The sequence below is a fragment of the Temnothorax curvispinosus genome, unplaced genomic scaffold (assembly GCF_003070985.1).
Source record: "Temnothorax curvispinosus isolate PA1 unplaced genomic scaffold, ASM307098v1 QBEX01005395.1, whole genome shotgun sequence".
Lineage (NCBI taxonomy): Eukaryota > Metazoa > Arthropoda > Insecta > Hymenoptera > Formicidae > Temnothorax > Temnothorax curvispinosus.
In genome coordinates this window covers 1-11,292 of record NW_020215175.1, presented here as the reverse complement: position 1 = coordinate 11,292, position 11,292 = coordinate 1, and the positions used below count along the sequence as shown (strand labels likewise).

At 29.4% G+C, this 11,292-nt stretch overlaps 1 protein-coding gene and 1 long non-coding RNA gene across 2 annotated transcripts; one reads left to right on the top strand and one right to left on the bottom strand.

Moving 5' to 3' along the window:
- Positions 1-645: 645 nt before the first annotated feature.
- Positions 646-2,507, bottom strand: LOC112454823. The gene is made up of 3 exons (XM_025016419.1): positions 2,021-2,507; positions 1,572-1,691; positions 646-792 (listed from the first exon to the last, which is right to left on the bottom strand). Exons 1-3 carry the CDS (start codon positions 2,240-2,242, stop codon positions 646-648), a joined length of 489 nt encoding a protein of 162 aa, XP_024872187.1. The 5' UTR covers positions 2,243-2,507.
- Positions 2,508-2,621: 114 nt separating this feature from the next.
- On the top strand, positions 2,622-10,951 carry LOC112454824. Its single transcript, XR_003040790.1, has 3 exons — positions 2,622-2,757; positions 9,786-9,965; positions 10,815-10,951. It is a non-coding gene; the product is annotated as an uncharacterized LOC112454824 (long non-coding RNA).
- The last annotated feature ends 341 nt before the right edge of the window (positions 10,952-11,292 follow it).

Here is an 11,292-nt window from a genome sequence, read left to right as displayed (position 1 = left end):
TAAAAAATATATATATATATTTAAAAAAATATATATATAAAATACATATTGCTTATTAAATATATACTAACTTCATAGCTTTGCGATGCATATCCACAGCACAAATTAATCCCTTGTATATCAAATATTTGTTTTGCAAGCTGTTTTTTCGTAGAATTTCGAGTGTCATTGTACGTGCGATACGATAACTGCAAATGATTGTTTTGGCATCATTAAATGGCCTTTCTGTTTTTCCAATTAGATAGATCTTTTATATTTGTTTTTATATTTATTCCCTTACCAGGTAATTCGAAACATTCCACATGCATGTTGTAAGTAAACTATGAACATTGTTCCTGTCGCTATCATTGCAATTAACCCAATAAAAAAGGCTGCATTTGTATGGAAATATATCAAGTAGAAGTATCTTTTATCGACAAAGTATTCTGTCACAAGCAGCGGCGAAATACGTGCGCGAGTTTCATTTATAGACAATAAGGTGTAAAAAACGCGCGACCAAATTGGGTATAAAATTAAAATAATTGCGATAAATATAACAAGCACTGAAAAATGTTTAAGGATCAATTATTTCGATAAGAAATTTATTATAAACTCGCAGCGCGTTTAGTTTTCTAAATACAATATTCGAAATATAATAATTCGCGTTCAAAGTAAATTTAAAGCAGTTGTCTTACATGTAAACGTAATCGTGTAACGTTTTGCATAGATAGCATACTGTTTTATGATATTGATTTCATTTTCGTCAGTTAACTCGTTACAAGTATCCTGCAGCTGCTCCAGCAAACACTTTATCTGTCAATATTGCGTACTATTTCTTTTAATCATATTTAAAAAAATTTTTTTTTATTGTATTCTATAAAAAAACCTTTTTTTGGAAATATTTCCGAAGAATTGATCTTTTCATACAATACAACTTGTTTCCCAAAAATAATACACATATGAATACAATATACATATAATATACCGGATGACACTCGAGAAATTATTAAAGCTGAGTAGCTAATATTTATGTAATTAATCAACAAAATGAAATAAATTAAACATATTATACTGCAGAAGAATTTCATAATTATTATCTACATATTGCGTAAAAAGAATATTTGTTTATATACATGTAAAAATAAAATCTATAAAACAAAAAAAATTTGGTTAATTGCATAACTCAATAATATAACATGTGTATTTAGGAAATATCGACACGGATACTTCGAGGGGATACTTTCATAAAAGAAATATTCCCAGGATTCTTCAAAAGCATACAGTTTCACTTATTAATGTTAGATAGCATATGTAAATTTTTAAAGTTTTGAAGAACGCCTCAATTATTGTGTCAGTTCAGTAGCCATCTTGAACTGATTGTTGAGTTATGCTATAAACTGTATTGTTGACCCTTTTTTATAATATTAATTTTTACAAATTTATATATAACTTTTCTTTTACACTACATGCTGGTACAAAAAACTTTAGTCTAAAAAAACTGTTCTCTTTCTGTAGCGTTTAATTTATTTTCTGCTTTTGATACGATTTAGTTTCACGAACTTCCCAATTGTCATCCAGTATGTTTTACTTACGACTTCAACGTTAATACTAAATGAACTATATTTAATTGCAAAGGTAATGTAAAATAATGCAGATGCAAAAACATTAATGAGGAGATCTGGAGTACATTGTGATGTCAGAAATGTTGCAAACTGCAAAGAAATTTTTTTATATAATTTTACACTGAAATTATTATCTATTTTTTTATACAACCAAAGAAAGGTTCTAAGTCTTTAATCGTTTTACAATGTACCATAATTTAACATGAGAAAGCTATTTAACTTCAATATATATTAAGCAAAACTAAAAATCAAATTTTTTTTATATGTAATAACAAACACATGTTATAAAATCAATATCAATATATTTAATATTGTGACGGTTTTATAATTTTGATATATTAAAACGCAAAATAAAAGATTGCTAAAAATAACGTTATATTTTTTATCTTGTTATTATATAATTAAAATTATTAACATACTTGACCTAGGATGAAGGTCGTCAAAACACTAAAAAGCAAGGTGAACTGGAGTTGAACAAGTTTAGACCTTTGATAAGGCCACAGACCAACTGTGAGTAATAGAAACCGATTGAGGCTAATATGTAAAGAGTCGATACAGATCATTTCTCCACGAGCAAGCAGATGTGTGTATGACACCGGAGAGGCCAGTTCGCTTATTTTTTCTTCTTTTATCAGTTGCATATTTTATTGCTCCATTTTTATTCATACTCTAGCTCAAATTCTAACGTAAATGATCTAATTTAACGAAAATGTAACAAAATATTACAGAGATCGGAACACGCGCAATTTAACAATTTTATCTGTAAATAAGTCGGTGATTAAGCGACATAAGATAATAGAACAGATGTTTATTTCTCATAGGTAAATACTTATAAATTCTCTGAAAAAATATGACGATATACCACTGTGTGATCAAAGTACCTTATAAAACAATTTTTACTGGCTATTTTGCACCTTTTTTTTTAAAGAGGAGTGTGTGTAGTGCAATCGATTGATTTGAGTACGGCAGCAACGTAATAATAATAACAGATGTTTATTTCCCATAAAGAAATACTTCGCGAAGAGGGTTGCGTGACAGCGTACGTGACAGCGGACTGCGCAGATGCGTTTCTACCCCTTCCATTGCAGCGCGTTATACCGTAACGTTCCTCATTCTAGTGCGTGCTGTCTTGAGTTACGGTTATTTCTTCGCAATGGTATGTACAACTTGCACTTGAAATGTCGACGTAACGGTTGTCAATGTATATTGCTGATAAATGTTACATATAATTCCTTCTTGAAAATATCTTTGATTCGAGTATATTTGTATTTTCTAAATGGCGTTTTCTTACTTTTGTTTGCCGATTGAATATTCTATAGTTTTGTTTCTTTTTTTATTTAAATATTCAGCTGAGTTGCCTAATTTTATTGACATGTAGTGCACAGTGAACGAAACACCGCCGTGAGATCAATATATTTGACCATTTACATTTTTATTCTAGAAAGGATGTATAGTTAAATGATCGATTTTTATGTCACAATAAAGTAATAGATGTTTCCATCAGCAAGTGTTTTGTTGAGGGACTTGTGCGACAGTTGACTGTGCAAGTGGGGTTCGACCCCTTCCAGCGTAATATATTTTATTTTAACGTTCTTCTTTCTGGTGTGTGCTACTGTCTTAAATGACGTTTGATTTTTGAAGAAGAATCTTAGCTCGATACCTCGACGTAATGATTATCAAATATGAATTGTTGGTAAATGTCATGAAGTGTTTCAGTGAAAATATTTCTATTTTGTGTACGTTTGTGTGTTTTCTAAATTTTATTTCCCAAAATCTTACATTCATATGTGTTCAACATACCTTGTATCTGTACGATATATTTTATATTTACATTTCGGACTTCATATCGCAATATCTCCGTTCGTAGGATACGTAGAGGAAAAATAAAAACACTTTCCCCTTATGTAAATCGAATCCAAGCTATCGATTGAGCTTACTTAGAACTTAATCGATTTAGCCGTTATTAAGATCCGATAATCTCGGGTACTCGCAACTCTTGGGCTCGAGTAAAGATACACGGAGCGATCTCGCTGCGCTATACTTGGCGCGAGACACTACCGTGTCTCTTGGTATTATTTCTGTAACACTACTTGTGAACAAAGTTATAATTTTATAAATGTAAACTTTTGCCACCCCCCCGCAGATAGTAATCAATATTTTCTCTACATTTTTTTACATATATTGTTCTCAAGTTATTTATCGTGCAAATATGGATTAATTTGTGGGGAAACTCTTTCATCTATATGAAATAAATAGATATTGAACATATATAATATTAAATAGTATTCAAAATTAAACAATGTTTACGTTTTATATATGAGAATAAAACTCTAATGACAATTTTCGATGTAATTTAATAGTTAAATTATCCAAAATTTTATTGTATTTACAAAAAGAAACTTATTTCGTAAAAGTAATTAAACAAAACTTGAATAATGTCAAATTTATATTGTATATACATAACGTTGTCATTTTTACATTCTGTAATTTTTATAATTTAAAGTACCCCGATATTTTTATTTAACTAACGATTTTCTCTCGCGCAAACAATATTACAAAGAATATTATCTAAGAAGAAAAAATCAATTACCTTAACAAATTTAATTTGTGCAAGCTTTATTTAAATCACATTTTATTCTGTAAATTATAAAAATTTATAATCGATTTTTATTACACGGAAAAAAAAAATGTATCAACAGCATCAGTGTTATTGAGATAAAATTGATTAATGCAACATCAAAATTAATGAATAAAAAACATCAGATAATTGTTTTAATGATTTAAATATTTGGTCTAATAATGTCCAGCTGAATTAATTACTTATGCTTGTGGCAGCCCGTGACGTCGACGTTTAATTAAAGTAACCATTTTTTTCCGTGTAGATAGTATACTTTGATATTATTGTTGCATAGAATACATAAAAGTGAAATAAGACATCGATGCGCTTTTAATAACTGTAATAAAATATGTCTTTTTACATTATCAGTGGAAGAGTGAATAGTCATTTTTAAGATACTGTATGAATCTAATGATTATTACTGTGGCGAAACATTCTAAAAATGCCACGAATATTTGGCTGACATTTAAAGCAAAGGCTTTGCTGTTTCTTCATAATATAAAGAGTATCAACTTTTGTGTGTGCACAGGAACTACATACCATCGAACATTTGTATCTATAAAATGATGACAACAAATGAAAAGAATTTCGTTTACTGACAAAATGATCAACTGTATAATGCCTAAGTACTTGCTGATATTTTAATTATCGTCAGTTCTAATTGCAGAGAGAGAGAGAAATTGTACGTATCCTATGCGAAATTTAGGATTGAGATGTTGTCAAATATAATTGTTTTGGTAAATTGACCAATAAAAAGTCATGCAATTAATCAAAATTTTTCTTCCCTTCCTCTTAAAAGATAATTATTATAATAATTCCAATATTTGTATAATTATACTAATTATTAATATTTGATTTCACTACTTGAATATGTACAATACAATTAATGATATACAATATGGACATTATATAAAACAATTTCTTACGCTGCAATATATATGTCGTTATTGTGATCCATGACTTCTTCTTGTCCGGTATAGTTAGCTTGGACGTTCTCTCGTCCTTAATTATAATAAAGAAAATCGATTTTCTTTAGATTTTCTTGAAACTGTGAGTATACGTTGCTGCTCTCGTCGAGTTCTATAAGGAAAAAATGCCAAAACTAAAAAAAAATTAAATTAAAAATTTTTTTTTGAAACTTTGAGGCTCAGTATATATCTTTATTTGTTATACCGGAAGAGGTACTGAAATTTAGACCACGCATAAAGCACATCCAAATTAACGTATATTCACAGTTTCAAGAAAATCTAAAGAAAATCGATTTTTTCTAGTATAAGGACGAGAGAACGTCCTTAAAAACATGTATAAAAGAATGACTGACACAATCAAAAGATGAAATACGAATCCTTTTTTATTTCCGAGCAAAACACACTGAAAAATCTGAAATATTACGATTATGATCAAAGTTCTAGTTATATTTAATAATTATTTATTTTATATGCAAAAATAGGTTATTATATAAAATTACAAATAAATAATAATATCCATAATTTTTTCTCTTTTCTCTATATAAAATTACAAATAAATAATAATATCCATAATTTTTTCTCTTTTCTCAAAAATTTTGATTAATTAAAAATAATTTAACACTTTTTTCAATTACTTTTGTAATTATTGATTATATTATTCTTTATCTGCAAAGTATTGAAATATTATGAGATAATTTACAGAAGTCATTGATTAATATGTTTAAAAATGTAAGAGAAAATTTACTGTAAAAAGATTGAGACTCAAAGAAATTACATTAATCGCTATTAAGAAGAAGAAGGATCCCCTAAGGTGATCCTAAAGCCGTGATCCTAGCCGGTTTTTTTTCAGTTTTTTTCTTAGCACTAATCTTTTAATTGGCTTTATAGAAATGCAAAATTCTTGTCTAGAATTAAAGTACGCATCAAAATCTAAATCATGGTGGTCGAATTTATATGTGGTGGTCGTCACGTATAACAAAAAATATTAATTTTTTTTCGTTTTTGATATAACGTCGACCACCATGACCTAGATTTTGATGCGTACTTTACGTCTAGACAAGAATTTTGCATTTCTATAAAGCCACGTACAAGATTAGTGCTAAGAAAAAAACCGAAAAAAACCGGCTAGGATCACGGCTTTAGGATCACCTTAAAGCTGGATAATAAAAATTGAGAATTCCTTAAAAAAGTAAAATATTATGACAAATACGTACTATGTAAATAATATCATGTATAAATACCAACTTTAAAGCTTTGCGTTGAATGTCAACGGCACAAATTATTTTCTTGTACATCATAATCTCGTTTCTTGTACTGATATTTTTGCAGAGCATTTTTATCGTCATCGCTTGCTCGATACGATAAATTATATAAATTAATTTTAGGCTATAAATACATAGTTCTCCGTAATTTGTTTGTACGGAGGCATTTGATGCAAAATAAGTCTTATTTTTAACTATATAACTTTTGTATTTTTTCGTAGATTTGTTTTTTACGTACCTGGCAATTTTGAACATCCGTAAGCGTGTATGAGATATCCTCTGAGTAATGTCCCTGTTGTTGTCACTGTAGTTGCTCCTATACATATGACTGCATTTGAATGCAACAAAATTATGTAGAAATATTTTTCTTGATCAATAAAATATTCAGTCATGAAATGTAGTAGTACTCGACCTAGCTGAAATCCATTTATATGCAAAGCAATATCAAGAACTGGCGTCAAAATTGGCAATAAAATAACGATAAATAAACAGCACATGCTGAACACTAAGAGCATTTGAAAAAAATTACTATATAAATTTTGATTTTTTTCCGAAATATTATAAGTAATATACTTCAAATTTCTGTGCTGTATAATGTTTTTCAGTACGATAGGTATTTTATGCAAATGATGACTGCAAAAAATTCTTACGTTTTAAAATGAAACGTGTATAATTATATTCCATATAGTAAAAATATTCTTTGACTTTTTAAAATTATTTTTAAATTATATCTTTACATTTTAGAAATATGTCGATTATATTTAGTGTAAGTATAAAAAATAATAATGTTTAAATAGTCATGTTTATTTGGTCATTTAATATTTCTTATAATTAATTCACTTAGCTTTATATTAACATGTGTTATCTTACATATAATTACAACTGTATAACGTTTCACGCTGTTTCCATATTCTTTCATAATATTGATCTCGTTCTCATCTTTCAATTTATTACAAATTTCCTGTAGTCGCTCCATTAAACGCTTTACTTATTATAATATTTAACGCGTTTCTTATTGAAAAACTTAGAAAGGATTATTATATGTAAAAATTTATTTATGAAGTATGTTTTTTTGAATGCGCAAGCTTACATTATGCGTATTCATCCAAAATGCGTTATAATTTATAATGTACGTACTGCAAAAGATCACGTTAGATAATAAAACTTTTATTATAAGATAAGGAGTACATTCTGTGGCCAAAAATGTTGTAAGCTACAATTAATAAATTTACTGAATAGATCACAAAGCTAATCTCTTATTCGATTAGCAAATTACAAGTTAAGAATGATTAATTATTTTGTAGTGCAAAATGATATAATGAAAGTTTTACAATTCTAGTAGGTGTATCTCACAGTGTGTTGTTAATATTAATATTTGGAGTTGGATAAAAGTTGTGAGAAGATAATAGTATATTGTGCACCAAGTAGGCGAAAGAGGGTTTTTCAAACGAGTGTGAAGTTTTCCGCCCGAGCCTTCGGCATGATATTCTTCACAATACCTTTACGGAAAGTTCGACTTCCATGCCTAGAGACAGGCGAGAGTGGCCCCTTTCACGTCAGGGCTTACTTTCTTCTCTAGGGAAGAAAATTGATACTTTCCACCCGGCATAGCGGGCGGAAAGTGGTTACTTTCGTTCCTCTCTACAGACATAGAAAGTTGAACTTTCCGTGGAAATGTTGTGAAAATAATTATTGTGATCAGTAACTTATGGAGTGACTTATAATGGTACAATTAACAATGCGGTATAATATAATGGTGTATAATTAAAAAAAATGTAAGATATAACATGAAATATACTTACTTGGAAAATAATACAACTTGTCAGAATAGTGAGACACAAGGTTATTTGATATCGAACAAGATTCGATTGATGATGGGGCTATAATAAGCCAAGAGCAAGAAGAAGAACCCGATTGAGATAAAAGTATTTAGTTTCGATACAGATCATTACTCTAGAAGCATGCGTTGACTGTGAAAAAGTCAGTGATGGTTTGTGCACACGCACATTTTTCTCCTTTTATTGAATACTTTATAACTTACTACTTTCTTATAAGTTGCATCATAAATTATCTAATCTAGCATAAGCGTAGTAAAAATTAACGAAAAATATTACTCTGAAATTGGAACATTAGCAATTGAACAATTTTACTGGAGAAGGGGTCGGCGATTAAACGATCAATATAATATGGGCAATTGAACTCGCATTTCTCATAGAAATATACTTGCGTATTCCCTGACAGAGAGCCGCACAAGCATTTCGCCAATTTTCGATAACGCAATAACATGTCTCTTCGTTGCATGATGCGTGCTCTCATATAAGTTATATTAAACCATTTAGAGAAATGGTTATCGCTTTATAGTCTTACATATCGCACCCCAAAAAAAATACTGTCACAACTCAAAAAATTTCGATTTTGAATTACGTATACCATAAAAAGTATGCCTAAGACGTTCCCTACACATGCTATAATAGTGTTACAAATCTATATGCAAAATTCGCTGCACGAGAGCAGGTGTCATTATTTTTTCAAACCGATTAAGTTGCAATCGCTGGATGAATAGTGTCATAAGTGAATTGACAAGTGAATCACAGCAGACGTCTTAAAAAAAAAAAAAAAAAAAGAATATAAATTTTATTATAACAAAATGTCGTAATTGCAATTGCGTTAGTTGTCTCACAATTCAAAAAAAGTTGAATTACTTGTTTTTCTTCTCTCCCGAAAATTGTGAATTTTTGAATTGTGACACTGTTCTTTTTTATGGTGCAATATATATATATATGCAATTATTAATATATTATTGCTAACTTACTGTAAACACACACACACAAACACACACACACAACACACACACACACACACATCACTGCTATAAACACTTTTATATTTTCTTAGAATTAAGAGTTTTTACAATTTTATCGAGATTATTAGTTAATACAACTTTTTAGATTATAGTATGTTATTTGTTTTAGTGTGTTAATTAGTTTTTTCACTATCATTATTCCACTACACTGTATCAATTGATTTGCTTTACATCAATTCTGCATCGAATGAAGAATGTTGAAATACGACACTGATGCCGTGCTCAGTATAATAACACATAACTTTTTATTTTTATCTATCTATAAAATATATTTTACATTCAACACTATTTTGAAAGATATTCTTCTTACCGTAGCAGCACCTTCTAACTTTTCCTACAAATAGTCGAGCAATATTCATAGTGAACGCCTTGGTACCGCCTCATCTTTGCAAGAGGAACAGGATTATTTTTTGTATTATGGTTATAGCAAATAATCTTTCATATTTTAAGAATATAATTCTATTACATTTTCAGATTCTCCACTGATAAGAAACTGAAAGAAAAATGGATAAATGCATTAATTGTTTTAAACAAACAAAGTAATGCTTGTAGTCCCTCAAAATACAGTAGAATCTGCATCAAACAATTTCGACTGCAAAGTGTTCGTTTGAAAAAGAATGCTGTCCCAAGTGTATTTCCCAATGCAGAACAAAGGTAAAATATAATAAAAACTATTTACAATAAAACATTCAGTTTTTTATTTCTTTCTGTTTATTACTAAAAAATATTTTAATTTTAACGCAATATATGCTTTAACCCGTTGACTGTGTATGACGGCTATATAGCCGCAAAAACAAAAGATGGTGAACTATGCCTGGTCAGGACAAAGTCAGGGGAAACCCTGATGGAGGTCCGTAGCGATTCTGACGTGCAAATCGATCGTCGGAACTGGGTATATAGGGGCGAAAGACTAATCGAACCACCGTGGCCAAGAGTGTGTATGACGGTTATAGCCGCAACGTAGAAAAAAACAAAGTAAAACTTTCTGAATTTGCTTGAAACTTGTTACTCGGGGGTTTCTGGGGTTGCTGATTACGAATCCGAAGTCAGATGTACAAAATTCAAAATGACGGATCCAATATGGCGGATCAAAATTACCAAAAAAGGTCTGATTTTCATTAAATTTGGTACCCTTATGTTTTTTGGGTCTCTGAATCCGAATATGAAGTCATTTTCAAAATTCAAAATAATAATTAAAAAATTCTGCCTATTTTTTGTAATTTTGATTCGCCATATTGGACCCGCCATTTTGAATTTTGTAAATCTGACATCATATTCGGATTTAGAGACCCAAAAAACATAAGGGTATCAAGTTTCATAATAATCCGATGAACTTTTTTTTCAACACACTTTTGGCCCAAATAGTAAAATTCTCTTACACAGCCAATGGGTTAAGATACTTTTTATAATTTGAATATATAAATAAAATATGCATTAAATATATATTATTCTCTTTTTTTTCTTTAATTAATCAAATTGTTTATTAATTGAATATTTTTACAGTAAGACAATATCTGAAAATGAAGATAATTTAAATCCTAACGAAATTGAAGAAATTGAGCAATTTCAAATAAACCAGTTAATTATATTCAAGATAAATATTCAGTTAAATTGAAGCTAGTGAAATTAATTTAAATAAGCTACAAGAAAATATTGAAAAAGAAATACCCACATAAGTACAGTCATCATTGTAGCGAAGAAACTGATCGTATTCTCTTCCAATATGCAAGTTGAGGAATGCATTGTGGATAAAAGTGTTGCAAAGTTTACCAAGAAGATTAGATATCCTGGAGAGATAACGGACCCACGGAGAAACGCGAGATACGTCTATCAGATGTCGAAGCTAAATCTAGTCTAAAACAACGTCTAGAAATATCTGAATTAGATACCATGTAATTTTGTGTCATTTTAATTCTTTTGACACAATTAAAACCTAATAATCTCACAATAACGGTGCATTGTTTATAAAACACTCTTTGAT